Genomic DNA, 19634 nt, shown 5'->3' on the forward strand with positions numbered 1-19634 from the left:
TTGTGTATGTAACCTTTGGAAAAAGTTGCACCATTTTTAGAAGTGTCATGTTCTCCCTGAAGGATCATTGTATAAACATTTATCAAAGGTCAGAACAACATCTGGCTCGCGGAGATGCATGTTTTTTGTTAAAGTGACATTGTGCAGCTTTTTTAAAAAAAAAATTAATTTCAGATTCCCAGATAATGCAGCCTTAAACCATTTATTTGACAGTGCGGCACTTAACTGCACCTTTCTCCGAGAGCGTTTTGCACTTTCCGCTGGCTCCAGCTTACAGTTTGTTAATGGACCAATTCCGCCAGAGTTACAAACTGAAATGTATCGGCTTCTATGCATTTTGAGATGAATGTAATGTTGGCTTCAAGTGAGCTTCTTGTCTGTATTGGGTTTCTGTGAAATTTGCAAGGTTTTTCTTGCTGTGATGCTCAGCAATTCTGATTTGCAATTGATTTTGAGAAACGCTACCTGTCCTGAATTGCGCCTCCTTGTCTTTGAAGCATGGGTCAGTTAAATTGGCTGTTTGGTGAACATTATCCCCCTTAGCAAAACTCTACAAACGCATCAGCGCATTAGTTGCAATTGCAGCTTATTTGGAAAACACGGGCAGTAGAATAGAACTCATTTTGCAGAGACTTTACAGTTTAATATGTGTAAGCAATGAAGTCTTTGGGATCTGTGAACTTCCTGAATGTCACCAAGAAATCTCTTGTGCATCTCATTGGTTTTATCATAAATAAAAGCAGAAAATGCTGTAAAAAACTTAACAGGGCTGGCCACACCTGTGGAGAGAGAAACCGAGTTATCGTTCCGAGTCCAGAGGGCTCTTCATATTTTTATTCCTTCTTAGAACTAAAAGCGTATGAAATAGTTTCCAATATTCATTTATATAGTCAAGGGGTAAAATGCATTTGTAAAAGCGTGTAATTTTATCTATTACTCTGACCAACATTGCAGAAAGGTCAAAGAGCAAAGGGCAGGGTCACTGGAGATAATATTGTGGATATCTTCGCTGTCCTCTAACACTGAACAGCCTCTTTAAAAAGGTGGCCCATTGCTGTGGGAATGCAGTAGGCTAACTCGATTCCATGTATCTGGCCTGTTTCATTATAATATTGTATGTATGTAAGCAAAGGTACTTGGAATACTTTAGTTCATAAGCACATTTATTACAAAGCTTTGGTTTTTCGCCGAAATAAACAAACCCACTCCAAACTCCCCTGTTGCTTTAAAAGGAAACGAGTTTGAGCTGTGTGTGGGCCGCAGCTCATTAAATGGGGAAATTCCAGGGGGGATCAATTAGGTTTTTAAAGTTAGCCTGTCACCACCATATCTCGGTCAGTGGCTGTGACGCTGGGGACGCCAAACACTGTTGCAGGCATTCTTGCAAAAGGCAGCAAGTTTCTCTAGTAATTATACTATTTTTAGAACAATCACTTTGGAAGTTTCCTTGGTCCTACTTGTTTTGGATCACTCTATTAGGACGAGGAAGCGCTTGCAGCGAAAGCTCCTGCCATTCGTGGCACAGATTTTTCTTTTTGAAAGCCCAGTTTTTGGTGGATGGACCTCAACTGGACATGACTCGAAAATCATTGATTTGTTTGCGTCCTGTAAATGCACCTTATCACACATTGGCTCACAGAGGATTTATCCTATTAAAGTAAAACAACGACTTAATCATCACACTGCCCTGTCAAACTCCCAAATCAGAAACACAGTCCTGGCAACCTAGAGTGTCATACTTTAGAGGGCAAATATGCTTCAAATGTTATATTTTCAGGTATTTGAATAGTTTAAAGAGTTATGACCAATTAACCATGTGGATGAAGAATAACTGCACAAGTGACTTATTAAAGATTATTGGGTAGGAAGTTGCCTTGGGTGGTATCAGCATTGAGCGCCTGGCTGGATATTCTATTCAGTTGACATTAACAGAATTGAATATCAATCTGGACGGATAAGAGGCAGCTACTGACATGCAAGCCACTCGACAAAATTATCCCAAAGGTTTGTGCTAATTATGCTGAGGTTTCTCTCTTTTTATTTAGTAAAATCCCATCTAGTTCACCAGTGCTACAGCCAACGTTTTTGCAAATTGACTGGGGCTGTCCGATATCCATGGGGCACAGAGTGAAATAGCAACAGGGATGTGGTGTGAGATGGTCAAGCCTGTTACAGAATCGAATATTCACTCCAGCTCTTTTTCCAAATGATCTGCTGTCCCCTGCAACCTGCCAAATGCCTTTGGTTTTGTTTTAGCTTCATGGATCTAATTAGATGTTCAGTACAAAATAAAAAAACAGAAAATGCAGTGCTGGCACTATAGAGAGAGAAACAGAGGACAGGATCCGGATGACCATTGTTAAAGCTCGCTTTTAGGCCCATTGGCCTGGTGTCTCTCAGCGGCTGCAGTGCCAAGAAACCCCCGCTATTTAATGGCACATTGCTGTTTTGTTTTTGGTCTCAGAGCCTCCCCCCTCCCCCCCCCCCCACCCGCATTATTGACCCCCCTCTTTCCCCCCCTTTACCCACCCCCAACTTTGCCGAGACCCCTGGCAGTGCCACATCTGGTTCACATTTGTGTAGACCAGTACTAAACGACGGGATGGTGAGGTCTTGCCGGCACGACTGTTGACTCCTCAAGGGCGGCGGGTGAATCCGGCGTCCGGCTATTTAAATTAGCTTAATGGATCATTTAAATATGCAGATCCAGATCTTGCCGGGCGGAGCAAGTTGGGCGATTCGCAACAGGGCCGGTGCGGAGCCAGATTTGGGGCTCTTGCGCCACTCACCTGTTGCGCCAGGTACTGTGCGCGATGCAACAGGGTCGCTGAATCACGCCAGAGATGACATTTCAGGTGGATAATTTTTCATCTTTACGTTTTAATGAAATATCATTGACCCGAAACATGGGCATGATTCAGCGACCTCAGCGTGGATCCGGATACAACAGGTTAATTATGCACCTGCCCCAGATTGGACTCCATGCCAAGCACAAAACCTCACACAAGTCACCTGATTCCCTGTGCCAGGCGAGGGCGAGATCCAGATCTGAATTTTTAAATGAATAAAATTTCTCATTCAAGTACCCGGACACCTACCCCAGCCTGCAATCCAGTCACCTCACCTAACCTTTTGGACACTAAGGGCAATTTATCATGGCCAATCCACCTAACCTCCACATTTTGGACTGTGGGAGGAAACCGGAGCACCCGACGGAAACCCCCGCAGACAAGGGGAGACGTGCAAACTCTGCACAGACAGTGACCCAAGGTCAGAATTGAACCGGGTCCTTGGCGTTGTGAGGCAGCAGTGCTAACCACTGTGTCCCACTATGTGAGGAGATGTTTCTCGGCGCTGTGACCACCGAAACTGCCCCCCCCCCCCGGCAAAACGTGCCGTTCTGCAGACTTTAATTGAGACAGCTGAATCGTGCCTATGAACTCTGTCTTAGTCTCCATAGATGCTGTCTGACCTGCTAAATATTTTCAGCATGCCCTGTTTTGATTTCAGATTCTCAGCATTTGCCGTATTTTGTTTGCTGCATGAAGCTGACATTGTCAAACCTGAGGCTGCGTTTTTCAGCCCTCTCCAATTTATAATGTGATAACTGTGCTTTTAAAAGCATGATTAATTTAGAATTTGTATGACATTTGTTATATTTTACTTGCTGGCTGTATTATTAGTATTAATATGTAAATGCAAAGTTGTGAGCAGGTTTAAATTTACCAGATTTTGAAAGATTTCACGTAAAATCTAGTCCTATAATCAGACCTGAAAAGGTGAAGGATTGGGTAACTCAACAAACCTTTGCATATCTACAGCAACAAGCTGCACTTTTATAGCAGCTTTGACATCCTAAAATGTCCCAAGGTGCTTCAGAGGAATGTTACCCAACAAAGCACGACTCCCGTGCAAATAAGGAGATAGGAGGTGAGCAAATAATTGGATGGGGAGCTGCTGTAAAATCGCACGATAATTAAAAATGAAGAGAGCCATTTGACTGCTCTGAAATGTTTGGAAATGCCCTCTCCCCATTTCCATATCTATAATTCCACGGTTTTCACCTCCACTCTTCATTCCACACAAATCAATTCCAAGCACTGAGGCTCTTGTGTGGAGAAAGGCCCTGAAATGTTTGTGGTTCAGATGTATTTTAGAGGTCAGGAAGGAACCCCAATGCCTGATCGACAAGTGCATGATCCTGAGATTGGATCTAAAGAAGGAAAATGGCTTATTCCTGTAGCCACATCTTTGAATGTGCATTGACTTCCCCCCCCCCCCCCCCCAAAAAAAGGAGTAAACGTTTATGGAAAGATACATGTTCACAACTTTGCTTTAAGCGTGGTAGGATTACACCCTGAATAATCAAGAAAATGTTGGCACAAAGTTAACCCAGTTTTATTGACCGCCTGGGCCTTCACCAATGCCCAATTATTGCGAGATGCCCCAGGGATTGGGGAACCAGGGTTTAGGATGTCTATGGAATTACCTTTGGTGCTTTCCGTTCAATGACATAAGCAGACATTAGGCCCTGTGTGGGAGCAAACGCGAGCTCGTTGTCTCACAGAGAAGCACATTACTTGTTGCCATTTTATTCTTACCTCTGCCTCTGTGAGCTGCCTGGGTTTTTCTTTATACCTTACAGGACCTGTATTAATAGAGGTTGTTTTACTATTGTCCAGGATGAATGATTACGATGGGTGTAACCTGTTGCTGTGCTGTTTGCTTGATGTTTGTTGCAGTGTGCTCCAATGCAGACACATTTTGGCTGCATAGATCTTTAAGTAGAATGCTTTAGAGAGGTACTGATAAGTTCATTTTGTCTTTTATTTGGTCTAATACTAATCCTCTATTTGTGTCTCTCCTTCTGCATGCTGTGCTTGCTGTGACTGCCCAGGGTCTAAAGGGGGAACCAGGTGAAGAGGTGAGTCATAGAAAAGGGAAGCCGTTCTGGCAGTATGTTAATAGGACTTCTCAACGCTTCCTTGTTTGAGTGATTGTTTATTAGGGTAGAACAGACACTTCATTCCAGCTGATCTCAAAATTCCAGTGTCAAGCTGCGCATTAACTCCAGTGGATGTGGAAAAACAGAGAAATGTTTAATTGGGATATAGTTCTGAAGTTAATATCAAACTAAATTTCATATCCCTCGAGCAGCAGGTTTTTGTAATTATTCTTGCGTAAATCAATGATTGGAAGCCTTTTACATTTTATTCTCTTCAATAGTCAAGTTAGATAAACATGAAAGGAAATTTTTCATTTGGCCATTTTATTCTGTGGGTGTCCCGCGAGGTCCAGTTTGGAAATGTCACATTGTCTCCACCACAGCCAAACTTTAAACAGCATCTTGCCACCAATGATAATCCACCAAAGTTGTGCTTAATGCTACCTCACATCCACTCTGTCCCAACACTGCAGCACGAGGCCATCTGGCCCATCGAGCCTGCATTGATCCTCTGGTTTTGTCTTTTTATTTATCTGTTCATGGCATGTAGGTATTGGTGACAAGGCCAGTTTTTATTGCCTATCCCATGAGAAGGTAGCAGAGAGCTTCCTTCCTGAACCCCTGCACTCGGTGTGGTGGCGGTGCTCCTAAGAAGGGAATTCCAGGATTTTGACCCAGCGACAGTGAAGGAACGGCAAATTATTTCCAAGTCAGGGTGGTGAGTGACTTGGAAGGGAACTTGCGGCCGCTGGTGTTCCCATCGGTCTAATGCCTTTGCCTTCTATGTGGTAGAGGTGGAAGGATTGATTTGATTGGTTTGATTTATTGTCACATGTACCGAGGTACAGTGAAAAGTATTGTTCTGCGTATAGTCCAGACAGATGGTTCCATACATGAAAAAGATGAATACACAATGTAAATACATAGACATTGGGTGAAGAATACGGAGTGTAGTATTACTCATTCGTGAAAATGTGTGAAGAGCACAATTCAGTCCATAAGAGGGTTATTCAGGAGTCTGATGACAGCGGTGAAGAATCTATTGAACCTGTTGCTGTGCGTTCTCAGACTTTTGTATGTTCTGCCTGTTGGAAGAGAGAATAACCTGGGTGGGAGGGGTCTTTGATTATGCTGTCTACTTTCCCAAGGCAGCCGGAGGTGTGGACAGAGTCAATGGCTGTTGATTGAATCTTGGCGAATTGTTGCAGTGCCTGTTATAGCTGCATTTTATGTCTCATCTGTTGGTTTTTATTTGTCCTTCAACCAAGAGATGCTAAATGCTCTGTTCTGTCTTCCCAGTGACTTGCTCCTCTATTTTGAATGATTTCACTTTGTGAACTTCTCCAAAACCTGGGTTCCTTTTGTAGGAAAGTAGTACAACCTCTACACCTTGATAGTCATTTATGTCTCGAGTGGAACAATGAGCTTTTCTCATTTGAATTATTTGCTGTCCAATCACCTTCGGCTGCACTGTCACTCGTTTGTTTCTGTTTCTAAATCCTTTCTTTCAATCTGAAATGGCTTCCCTACAACTTGTCATCAAACAACTTGAATTCTTTTTTAAAAATATCTGGGTCTATTCGAGATGGAGCTAATCCGCCAGCAGATTGAAAGGCTAATTTAACACCCAAGTCCTCCGCAGAGAGTGAAAATGCTGAGCCGAGCTCTCTGTACACTTTGCCGTAACCAGTGGGTACACATGGCGAGCGAGATTCTCCAGTCCGCCAGCCACGTGTTTCTCGGCTGCGCGCCGTTGGCAGGTGGCGGGAGTCTGTCGATCTTCGATGGGATTTCCCCCATGCCGCTGGGAAACCCACGGGCGGGGCTGCGCTGCCGGTGGAAAAAGTGAATTGCAACGGCCGAAAAATTCTGGCCACTGTCCTACACGGTCATCGTTCTCCTTGAATTCTATTTGTGTTGAAATCAAAGCAATTCTGAGTATTTTGATGGGAAACACATTCTGTCACAGTGTGAGGGTACGGGGTAGACCATTCAGGACAGAGTTGAGGAGAAATTTTGTCACCCAGAGAGTGGTCAGACTGTGGAATTCACTACCACAGGAAGCAGTTGAGGCCAAAACATTGTTGGCGCGCGGTTCAACTAATTGGGGACAGTCCCTCAGTGAGCCCGCTTAGCGCGTGTTAACACCCGCACGCAGCGCCGGGAAGCACATGGCTATTCAACACCACTTGCATTAAACACTGCCGGGCTGGGACTGCAAAGGTGCCCAGGTGACCTGCCCAAAGGGAATGCAGCTGGGGGCTTCCGATCCTCCGGGAGACCTCCACCGTGCCGTTCTGTCTGGCCCCCGTTTGTGGGGTGAGCTGTTTTTTTTGGGCGTGGCTGTTGGATCACGGCCTGTATCTTTTCAAGAAGCAGTTAATATAGAACTTAGGCCAAAGGGGATGAAAGGATATGGGTGGGAAAGCAGGATTAGGCTATTGAGTTTGATGATCAGCCATGATAATGAATGGCAGAGCAGGCTCGAAGGGCCGAATGGCCTCCTCCTGCTTCTGTTTTCTATGTTTCTGTGTCATTTGAAAAGATATATTCCTGGTAAGTGAAACGTTTGCCCAGAGAGCTTGCTGGATGATACATTTGGTTGGAGAGGAAATGATTTGAGGAGTAAACAATCTTAAAAGGCGATAGCTCATTGTTAAAGGGGAAGATAGAAGCACTGACAAATTATTCCCAATGGTACAGCAATGATTTGTGGATTGGACTTTTCCTTTGTTATTAAATGGCTGCTGGTCTCGCTGCAGGATATTCACCACATGAGGGTGGTCTTATTAGGGTCTAAAGGCCACATGTCCCAACCCAACCTATTAAAAGCTAGGTAGAAGTTGCAAGGAGGGGTCTAATGAGCCATTTCTGCAATTTTTCTTAACTTTCAAATAATGTACACATGTTGGTCTAAGGCAGGGGTGGGCAAACTTTTCCGTGCAAGGGCCACATTCAGAAATTCACAATTTTAAAGGGCCGCATAGTATATTAAGTAAAATAATTACTTCATCCGGTTATGATTCTGGGCGCCTCATATAGGACATAGAACAGTATAGCACAGAACAGGCCCTTCGGCCCTCGACGTTGTGCCGAGCAATGATCACCCTACTCAAGTCAACGTATCCACCCTATACCAGTAAGTAACCCGACAGCCCCCCCCCCCCATTAACCTTAAAAAAAATAATAACAAATTTTAAAAAAAATAAAAAAAAATTTTTTTTTTTTTTTAATGACTTGGTGGGCCGCATAAAGACCTTTGGTGGGCCGCATGCAGCCCGCGGGCCGTAGTTTGCCCACCCCTGGTCTAAGGCCTTTTAAAGGCACCATGGCTGCTTCTTGAAAAATGAACATACAGAATAATTTCTCTGGTCATTTACCACCTGAACATTAACTGAAGTTCAAATCCTTTCCATTTACGCAAGCTTTAGATCATTGCCTCCTATATGGATGGCATCCAGAACATGCTGCAGGCAAGGCAGCTAGTGAATATAGCAATCCACACAGACAGAATGTGTGCTACTCTGACTAGGCCAGAGCTTAATGTCCACCCCTAATTGCCCTTGAGAAGGTGGTGGTGATCTGCCTTTTTGTGATGTAGGTATACCCACTGTGCTGTTAGGGAGGGAGTTCCAGGAGACCTAGCGACAGTGAACAAACTTATTTCCAAGTCAGGATGGTGAATGATTTGGCGGAGAACGTGGTGGTGATCCTATGCATCTGCTCCCCTTGTCCTGTTAGGTGGTAAGACGTTGTGGGTTTGGAAGGTGCTGTCAAAGGAGCCTTGGTGAGTCACTGCAGTACATCTTGTAGATGGTACACACGGCTGCCACTGTGTGTCGGTGGTGAAGAGAGTGGATGTTGAAGATGGTTAATGGGGAGCAATCAAATGGGCTGTTTTGTCTTGGATGGTGTTGACCTTCTTGAGTGTTGTTGGAGCTGAACTCAACCAGGCAAGTAGGGAGCATGCCACTACACTCCTGAGTAGTACCTTGTAGATAGTGGACAGGCTTTGGGGAGTCAGGAGATGGGTTACTTGCTGCAGGATTCCTAACCTCTGAACTGCTCTTGCACGGTATTTATATGGCTAGTCCAGTTCAGTTTCTGATCAGTGGTAACCCCCAGATGTTGATAGTGGAGGATTCAGCAATGGCAATGCCATTGAATGTCAAGGGGAGATGGTTAGATTCTCTCTTGTTGGAGATGGTCCTTGCTTTGCACTTGTGAGTTGCGATACTTCATGAGCAAAGCGTTTGTCATGAACCTTATACATGAGTGCAGTTAGGGAAGGAAATCTGCCATCGTTACTTGGTCTGGCCTACATGAGTTGACTCTTAACTGGCCTCTAAACTGTCACCATCAAGCCACTCGGTTCGTGGGCAATTAGAGCTGGGCAACAAATGCTGCCCCAGTCAGTGACGCCCACATCTAATAAATGAATTTTTAAAAATTGCAGGCAGACTGACTTGGCAAATGTTTTGGGTATTCGATTGGAAGGAGACACTGACGTAAATCCTCCTACTGTGCTAACGTTCCTTTGCATGGAGAGACCTGCTCTAGTCCAAATGTTAGCCACATTGTCCAGCATTTGGTGTATCTCCATGGCAGCCATTCTTAGGAATGAGAGATGAACAAGATGGTTCTTTGATCTGTCCATGGAAGTATGCTAAATTCCAGAAGTACAGTTCCCAGTGGAGTGAAAGGCGAAGGGAAGATGTTGTTCATGCTCCACTTATTGGCCACTCCATATCTCATTACCTGAATCCAACAGACTTTCAACCTCATCAGTACCTGCTTTGATACTTTAAATGACACCAGAAAAAAAGTAATGAAAGAAAATATCAGTACGAAAAGAACATGGAAATTTGTATTCTAGCAACATTAACTAAAACATGGAGCAAATGTGAACAAAATAAATTACAATTGTAACTTATCTTTAAGAAGATAATTGGTGCAGAGGTTAGGTTACAAGGGATTGTTGAGGGGGGAAGATGATCTTCTGACGAGGGAGGGAACTGAACCAGGTTACAGGGAAGGGGTCAGGGGTGGGAGCTGCCAAGAGGCGGACCAGGGGAGGCGCGGCACATGGGCAGGGGTGGGCCCAAGAAGGGGGATGGCTGATCGGCGTGGGGGGGGGGGGGGGGGGCAGGGTGCCCTCCAACCAGGCTGATCACCTGGAATGTTAGAGGATTAAACGGGCCGGTCAAGAGGGCACGTGTGTTCACACACTTACGGGCTCTGAAGGCGGATGTAATGTTGCTGCAGGAGACACATTTGAATGTGGCGGACCAGATTAGATTACGGAAGGGCTGGGTTATCCAGGTCTTCCATTCGGGGCTTGACGCTAAGACCAGAGGGGTCGCGATCATGATTAACAAACGGGTTAAATTTGAGGCGGACAGCACAGTTGCGGATGGGGGGGTAGATTTCTCATGGTCCAGGGCAAGCTTGAGGGGGTGAAGGTGGTCCTAGTGAATGTTTACGCTCCAAACTGGGATGATGTAGATTTCATCAAAAGGCTACTGGGGAAAATCCCCGACTTGGATTTGCACAAGTTGATTATGGGTGGGGACTTTATACAGTCCTCGACCCCGACCTCGACCGGTCGTGCTCTAGGACGGTCAGGGTCCCGGTAATGGCAAGGGAACTGAGAGGGTTTATGGAACAAATGGGGGGGGGGGTAGACCCCCTGGAGAGTCAGCCGGCCGACGGGGAAGGAGTTCTCGTTCTATTCACATGTTCACAATGTTATTCTCGTATTGACTTCTTTATTATGAGTAGGGACTTTTTGGAGGGGGTGAGGGACACAGAATACTCGGCGATCACTATTTCGGACCATGCTCCACATTGGGTCGATCTGCTGGTCTGCAAAGAAAGTTACCAGCGCCCACAATGGAGGTTAGAGGTGGGATTGTTGGCAGAGGAGAGGGTGTATGAGAGAGTGGGGAAATGCATGCAGGACTACCTGCAGGTCAATGATACAGGGGAAGTCTCAGCAGCGGTGCTCTGGGAGGCGCTGAAGGCGGTGGTGAGAGGGGAACTGATCTCAATCCGAGCCCATAGGGACAGGACGGACAGGGCGGAGATGGACAGACTGGTGCAGGAGATGACACGGACGGGTAGGGAATATGCGGAGTCCCCGAGGGCAGAGCTACTTGGGGAACGACGGAGACTGTAGGCGGAGCTGGGGGCGCTATCCACTGGGAAGGCCGTAGAGCAGCTCAGAAAGGCCAGGGGCGCGGTGTATGAGTATGGGGAGAAAGCCTGCAGAATGCTTACACAGCAACTTAGGAAGAGGGAGGCGACCAGGGAGATAGGGACGGTAGTGGACGGGGCAGGGAACCGGGTGGGAGACCCGGCAGGACTGAACAGGGTATTCAGGGACTTTTACAGCAAGCTGTATACCTCGGAACCCCCCACGGGGCCGGGGGGGATGAGGCGCTTCTTAGATGGGCTGACCTTCCCAAAGGTGGGCAGGGGGATGGTAGAGGGGCTGGGGGCCCCGATTAGAGCTGAAGAAGTAATGGGGGCCTGAAGGCCATGCAGTCGGGTAAAGCCCTGGGGCCGGATGGGTATCCAGTGGAGTTCTACAAAAAGTTTGCGGGTATACTGGGGCCAGTGCTGGTTAGGGTGTTTAACAAGGCGAAGGACAATGGGGTATTACCCCCGACGATGTCGCAAGCCACCATCTCGCTGATATTAAAACGGGATAAGGATCCGGAGGTCTGTGGGTCCTATAGGCCAATTTCCCTGATTAGTGTAGACACTAAACTGCTGGCCAAGATCCTGCCATCCAGAATCGAAGACTGCGTACCGGACATGATTGTGGAGTCCCAAACGGGGTTTGTTAAGGGCAGGCAGCTAGTAGCCAATCTAAGAAGGCTACTCAATGTGATTATGATACCCCCGGAGGGCAGAGAGGTGGAGGTAGTGGTGGCAATGGATGCCGAAAAGGCTTTTGACCGGGTGGAGTGGGACTATTTATGGGAGGTGCTGGGACGGTTTGGGTTTGGAGAAGGCTTTGTGGACTGCGTTAAACTGCTATATCAGGCCCCGGAGGCTAGTGTAAGGATGAACAGGACGACATCTGAGTAGTTTAGACTACACCGCGGGATAAGACAGGGATGCCCTCTCTCTCCACTGCTGTTTGCGTTGGCCATAGAACCGCTGACAATTGCTCTGACAGCGGCAAGGGGATGGAAGGGAATGGTCGGGGGGGGGGGGGGGGGGGGGGGGGATAGAACATGAGGTCTCGCTCTACGCGGACGACCTGCTTTTGTATGTGTCAGATCCAGTGGCAGGGATGAACGGGATTATGGAAATCCTAGGGGAGTTTGGCCGGTTTTCGGGCTACGAGTTGAACATGGCAAAAAGCGAGATGTTTGTGGTGCAGGCGAGGGGTCAGGAGAATAGGCTGAGGGAGTTACCATTTAGGCTGGTTGGGGAAAGTTTTAGGTATCTAGGGTTACAACTGGCGCGCGACTGGGGTAAGATGCATAGGTTGAACTTGTCCAGGCTGGTGGAGCAAATGAGGAGCGGGTTTCGGAGGTGGGATGCACTCCCACTGTCACTAGCGGGGAGAGTACGGACGGTGAAGATGACGATCCTCCCGAGATTCCTGTTTATTTTTCAGTGTCTCCCTATTTTCATTCCGCGGTTCTTCTTTAAAAGAATCAATAAAATCATCCTGTGATTTGTTTGGGCGGGGAAGTCCCCGCGGGTAAATAGGGGGATGCTGGAACGGAACCGTAGCGAGGAGGGACTGGCGTTGCCGAACCTCAGCAACTACTACTGGGCGGCTAACATAGCCATGATAAGGAAATGGATGGTGGGTACAGGGTCGGTTTGGGAGCGGGTGGAGGCTGCTTCGTGCAGGGGCACCAGCTTGGCAGACCTGGTCACGGCTCCCCTGCCGTTTCCGCCGGCCAGGTACTCCACCAGCCCTATAGTGGTGGTGGCTTTGCGGATTTGGGGCCAATGGAGGAAGCATGCGGAGGAAGTGGGAGCGTCGATCTGGTCCCCAATATGTGACAACCACCGATTTGTCCCGGGGAAGATGGATGGCGGGTTTCGAGCGTGGCGGAGGGCGGGGGTGGGAAGGATGGGCGACTTGATCCTGGAAGGGAGCTTCGCGAACATGAGGGCGCTGGAGGGGACGTTCGGGCTGGCGAAGGGGAATGGCTTTCGGTACTTGCAGGTGCGGGATTTCGTGCGTAGACAGGTCCCGTCCTTTCCACGCCTTCCACCAAGGGGGATCCAGGACAGGGTAATTTCCAGGGGAGAGGTAGGAGAGGGGAGAGTCTCGGATATTTATAAGGAGCTTATGGGAGCGGAGGACACAGGGACCGAGGAACTGAAACTTAAGTGGGAGGAGGAGCTTGGTGGGGAGTTGGAGGGAGGTGTATGGGCAGACGCTCTGAGGAGGGTAAATGGAACCGCAACATGTGCCAGGCTCGGCCTGATTCAGTTGAAGGTGGTTCACAGGGCCCAAATGACGGTGGCCCGGATGAACAAATTCTTTGGGCTGGAGGACAAGTGTGCTAGATATGGGGGAGGACCAGCGAACCATGTCCGCATGTTCTGGGCGTGTCCAAAACTCAGGGGATACTGGCAGGGATTTGCGGACGTCATATCCCGGGTGCTGAAAACAAGGGTGGCGATGAGTCCGGAGGTGGTGATTTTTGGGGTGTCGGAAGACCCGGGAGTACAGGAGGGGGTAAAGGCCAATGTTGTGGCCTTTGCTTCCCTGATAGCCCGGCGACGAATACTGTTGGCCTGGAGGGATTCAAAGCCCCCAAACACCGAAGTATGGCTGTCGGACATGGCAAGCTTTCTTGGCTTGGAAAAAATCAAGTTGGCCTTACGAGGATCACTATTGGGGTTCACTCGGAGGTGGCAACCATTCATCGGCTTCTTCGCGGGGAACTAATTGTCAGCGGGGGGGGGGGGTAGAATAGTGTAGAGGTAGGGGGGAAGAATAGGCGGGTCTATCTGCGAGAGTGGTACTGTTATTTGCACTTTTTTTTTTGTAATTGGTATCTGCACACTAATGTATATTGTTACTGTTTACAATGCCAAAAATACCTCAATAAAATTGTCTGGGAGTGACAAGATTTGTATTTGACCATTGTGTCTGATTTGGTTTGGAAATTGTGTAAAGTGGGTGAAGGAAAGAATGACACATCCCTTCACAAGATGAATACTCGTCTGATTTAGAAAAACTTGGGAGGATAGGTATTCTCAAAGACTGTATATTATTTGCTCTTCCAAACTTGTCCAAATCTTGGCATGAATCCTATTCTGAATTTAGTCAAGTCCAGTCAAGTCTCGGCTATCAGCTTTGATTAGTTCCACCCAATTAGAACGTGTGTTCAGGATAAGGGACCTACCTGGCCCAATGGTAATTAAATGAAGCGAACACAAAAGTTGTCTGCAAGCAATGGCTGATGCAGTGAAGGGATTGGGTTTGAAGTAAACCACATTGGCATCAGTTCAAGCTTGAATTATAACAGGCTGCAGACTTGTCATTTTCTGTGGCTAGATTGATTCATACTTTGAGCAAATATCCTGGTGAAAGGCAAATCCCTTCAAGAACCAGGCTTGAAAATGAGATCATCGTTGTGCGGAAATGCAATGTGACCAGAAAATTGGCTTTCTTTGAAGCACACCTGGCAAAAAGATTATTAGTTGCATGATGAATGATTATTTATGCACTGGAAATCCAAAACTGTTGGTCACAAATGGTACCGTGCAGTGGTTGTTATGGTGTACAATTCATTCAGAAACTGCGCTTTTCTTCGCTAATCAGTGGCTGCTGATGAACATATCACATTGTGCAAGCTTTCCACAATGCAGACTGGAACACCGTCCACGCAACGTAAATAGCAGGGATTGCAAACAATACCTGAAACCGCAGCCGGAATAAAACTGAGGAAATGAGGAAACAGAGAAGAAATATGTAGATATCTATATTTCATATGTTGCATAATTCTAGAACTGTAAAGGTACATTTTTTGATGTTAGTATTTTCTTTTATTCCTTCAGCCTACAGTTTAGTGCAGTAACTGGTGGTAACTAGTTCAATCTCTCTCAGCTGATGACGCGTGAATCCACTTCTCTCCCAAAACTTAGAGTGAAAAAAATGTTTTCTAAAATAGTGTCAGCAGCAGCAAATACGTGTGCTACAACTGAGGTCAGGTTTGTTTGCCTCATGTTGAAATTGTAGCAAGATGTTATCCAGGATTTGTACCAAGAGTTGTAACTACACTTAAATAGAAACACATTGATTGATTGGGCGGGATTCTCCGACCCCACGCCGGGTCAGAGAATCGGCGGGGGGGGGGGGGGGGGGTGGGTGTGTGAAGCCCTCCCCACTGCTCCGATGCCGGCTGCCGAATTCTCCGGCGCCGGTTTTCGGGCGGGGATCGGGGGCCGTTGGCAGTGACCCCCCCCCCCCCCCCCCCCCCGGCGATTCTCCGGGCCACGATGGGCCAAGCGGCCGCCTGTTTTCGGCCAGTCCCGCCGGAGTGAAATGGACATGGTCCATCCCGGCGGGACCTGGTTTGTCGGCCGTTTAGCAGGGTCCTTGGGTGGGGTGGGGGGGGGGGGGATCCAGCCCCGGGGGGGGGGGGGGGGGGGGGGGCGTCCCACGGTAGCCTGGCCCGCGCACGGGGCCCGCCGATCTGCGTGTGGGCCTGTGCCGTGGCGGCACTCTTTCCCTCCACGCCGGCCTCTGTAAGGCTCTGCCAAGACAGGCGCGGAGAAGAAACTCCCTGTGCATGCGCAGGAAACACGCCGGCGGTTCTGTGCATGTTGCCGCAACTTCCAGGCGGCCTAACGCCAGAGTGGTTCGCGCCACTCTTGGCGCCAGTACGGACCACCCGCCAATTCGCTTCAAAATTTTATATGTTTCTATTAGATCCCCCCTCAACCTTCTGAATTCCAGTGAATATAATCCCAATCTGCTCAGCCTCTCCTCATACGATAACCCCCTCAACTCCGGAATCAGCCTAGTGAACCTCCTCTGCACCCCCTCTAGTGCTAGCACAATCCCGCCCATTGTTTCCTGATATGTAATATCAGTTATTTTGAACAGTCCCAGAAATAAGGGATGATGAATCCTTTAAAAAGCACTGCCATAATTCACTGTGTTACCGACAGCATTAAAACTGGCTGAAAGGGCAGCACGGTGGCTCAGTGGTTAGCACTGAGACTACAGCGCTGAGGACCCGGGTTCGAATCCCGGCCCTGGGTCACTGTCCGTGTGGAGTTTGCACATTCTCTCAGTGTCTGCGTGGTTTCGCCCACACAACCCCAAAGATGTGCAGAGTAGGTGGATTGGAAACGCTAAATTGCCCCTTAATTGGTGGAAAAAAATAATTAAGTACTCAAATTTATTTTTTAAAGAACTGGCTGAAAAAGAATAAAAACACAATATACTAAAATGGTATTTCAGCTGTATTTTAGAGATAGACACTCATGAACTAATGAAGCTGAATTCTCAACCCCTACGATGCCATTTGAGCTCCATGTTTTAAAGGATTCATTTATGTAAAACATAACAAATGATTATCAGACCTGAGCAATTTCACCAGTCCTGAAATATTCCAGACATGTAACCCAGGATCTGGTTGTTTGTAGAAATGATGCTGGAGGTTGGAATGGTGACCCCAGTCCGGGTTTGCTCCAATTAAATGAGGATTAGATCATGATGGGTTATAGCTGTCCTAACCTTCAGATTGATATTACTGAGTAAAACATGCTCCAGTGCAAACTGATAGCTGCAACTGACTGGTTTGATGGATTTGTGATGTTCTTGAGATATCAGCCAAAATATAAATCTTAGTTTACAAGATGTTCGAATGGTTGAGATTCATTACATAATATAACACGCAGCAGTACACACCAGGGGGTTGTCAGGTCTCAGTCGAGCCTGTACTGAGTCATGTTCATTCAGTTCCAGAGGTCGCTGTTAGAAGTACAAGTGACAACATTCACCGTAGTATCTCCAGGCTAGCGAGGTGGAGGAAATTGGGTTTGAACCTCGAATTGCTACAAAGCTGCTGGGCGTGTCCATGTACTTGGGCTGGTTTAGCACAGGGCTAAAGAGCTGGCTTTGAAAGCAGACCAAGGCAGGCCAGCAGCACGGTTCAATTCCCGTACCAGCCTCCCCGAACAAGCGCCGGAATGTGGCGACTAGGGGCTTTTCACAGTAACTTCATTTGAAGCCTACTTGTGACAATAAGCGAGTTTCATTTTCATTTTTCATTTTCAATTGTGGCCAGCTGAAGACAGCAAGAGGCTTTGATGGATTCTGTTGTTATATTGTGTGCATACTATTGTAAAATTAAGGTGCACAGCTGAAAAAGGGTTAACAGGGTATTGGAGAATACCATGCCCATGGTATGATGTATAGAGTCACATGGGAATAGACTCTGGAAGAACAGCCTAGAAACAACAATCTCAGTGAAGCAGCCTACCTGCCTGGAGACAGCACCATGCCAGTAAAGATTACAAATAAACAATCATGTTTAAACATGCATGGTTCATGATCATTGAGACATCATCACACCCAACATTATATCAGGTTCCATGGTGCCCGATGGTTCAAATGTTCTTTCAAAGAGCTATGACAGGCACTACAGGCTGAATGGCCCCCTTTTATGCTGTAAAATTCGAGGTGGAGAAATGGGAAGAAAGTGTGTATGTAATGGGTGGTTTGCCTTGCATGGCAGGAAATCAGTGAAAGAGCAAGGTGATAAAAGGTCACTGAAGCAAGCTCTAACATGCACTTTACAAGTGGTCATAGAACAACATAGCCACACGCCCAACCATAAATTACCAGCTAACTCTCTTCATGAGCAATCAACATGGGAAAGGCAGGCAAAAAGCAAGGATTAAAACCATTTTCTAAGATTGTGAAAGGCAGTCAAATGTATCTTGGATTGTAACAAATCAAAAAACACTTGAGCTGTATCTATTTTCAGGAAAATACACCATTTTGTTCCTTGCGAGCCGATTATGGAAGATCACGGGTATGATGAGTTGCCTACTCGAGTAAATGTCATACAGAGCAGAGTGCGGAGCTACGTTAATGCTTCATGAAGATGCTTCCATTTGGAGCAGTATTGACATTCAAACCTCTGCAGAGAGTCAACAAACCATAACTCTTTAGGGCATGTAGTCGATTTAATCAGAACCTTGGCTCAGACAAGTCACCGATGGCTCCAAGGATCACAGAGATGTTTCTGTCAGGAGATAGTATATACAAGATGAGATTCACAAAAAGCCTTTGTGCAGATTTTAATGGGTGCTTCTTTTCTGATTGTCTTTCCCCTTCTACCGCAGGGAGCTCCAGGAGATCCTGGCATCTCAATCATTGGACCTCGTGGCCCTCCCGTGAGTCCTCTCATTTATTATTGATTCCTTGCTTCACATTATGCTCGGTTGTGGTGTGTTCGGACAGGAAATAGTGGAGTATCTACCAATGCAGCTACTGACTTATGTAGCAGGAATGTCATCATAGTCGTTGCTTTCTAGGTTTAAGAGTCTCTCACTGCTGCCGCTGTCATATATTTTGTTTTCTTTCACTTTTTCAGTGGCCGTAACATAGTTTATTTGAGGAAGGATCATGTTACTCGGTAATCTGTGCAGTGCGAAAGATTTCAATATAATTCAGGACGGCAGGGAGGCACAGTGGTTAGCACTGCTGCCTCACTGCGCCAGGGACCGGGTTCAATTCCGGCCTCTGGTGACTGTCTGTGCGGAGTCTGAATGTTCTCCCCGTGTCTGCGTGGGTTTCCTCCGGGTGCTCCGGTTTCCTCCCACAGTCCAAAGATGTGCAGGTTAGGTGGATTGGCCGTGCAAAATTGCCCCTTAATATCCTGGGATATGCAGGTTAGGTGGAGTTATGGGGGATAGGAAAGGGTGGATGGGAGAATGGCTATTGGTAGAATGCTCTTCAAGGGCTGAATGGCCTCCTTCAGCTCTGTAGCCTAATTGGCATGCCAGAGACATTAAGATATAATTGACTCTAACATTCCTTAATTATTTTTTGCTATGAATTTCTGAAAGGAACGGGGTCAAAATGCTGGAATGCCCTCCCTAACAGTGCCCTTGGACTGCAGCGGTTATAGAAGGTGACTCACCACCACCTTCTCACGGGCAATAAAGAATGGGCAGCAGCCCTGACAACGACTCTCGATGGCTTGATAGGGATGACAAAGAGAGGATGTTTCCACTCATGGGGATGACCATAATTACACACCATAAATACAAGATGACCACCAATAAATCCAATAGGGAAGTCAGGAAAAACCTCTTTACCCAGAGAGTGGTGAGAATGGGGAAGTTGAGGTAAATTTTATAGATGCATTTGAGATGAAGCGAGGTGAATGCATGCGGGAGAAATTAATAGCAGGATATGTTGATTAGATTAAATGAAGGAAGCTGAGGTGGAACATTAACACCAAGCGTGGATGAGTTGGGCCAGATTATCCATTTCTGGACTGCGAATCATTCTACGGTTCCACAGGGGCTGGTTTAGCACACTGGGCTAAATCACTGGCTTTTAAAGCAGACCAAGGCAGGCCAGCAGCACGGTTCAATTGCCGTACCAGCCTCCCCGAACAGGCGCCAGAATGTGGCGACTAGGGGCTTTTCACAATAACTTCATTTGAAGCCTACTTGT

General features: G+C 47.0%; 1 protein-coding gene across 15 annotated transcripts in view; it reads left to right on the forward strand.

Annotated features, from left to right (window-relative positions):
* The window catches only part of col13a1 (collagen, type XIII, alpha 1), a 282216-nt gene that overhangs the window by 107118 nt on the left and 155464 nt on the right, over positions 1–19634 (forward strand). For 13 of the 15 annotated variants that reach the window (XM_038782842.1, XM_038782844.1, XM_038782840.1 and 10 more), the window contains 2 exons: positions 4898–4924; positions 18293–18343. The exons of 1 other annotated variant lie outside the window; for it this stretch is intronic. In XM_038782842.1, coding sequence (XP_038638770.1) covers positions 4898–4924; positions 18293–18343 — 78 coding nt within the window. The remainder of the gene's footprint in view (positions 1–4897; positions 4925–18292; positions 18344–19634) is intronic. One more of the 15 variants, XM_038782847.1, reaches the window with a different exon arrangement.

This window comes from Scyliorhinus canicula, chromosome 22 (genome assembly GCF_902713615.1).
Source record: "Scyliorhinus canicula chromosome 22, sScyCan1.1, whole genome shotgun sequence".
Lineage (NCBI taxonomy): Eukaryota > Metazoa > Chordata > Chondrichthyes > Carcharhiniformes > Scyliorhinidae > Scyliorhinus > Scyliorhinus canicula.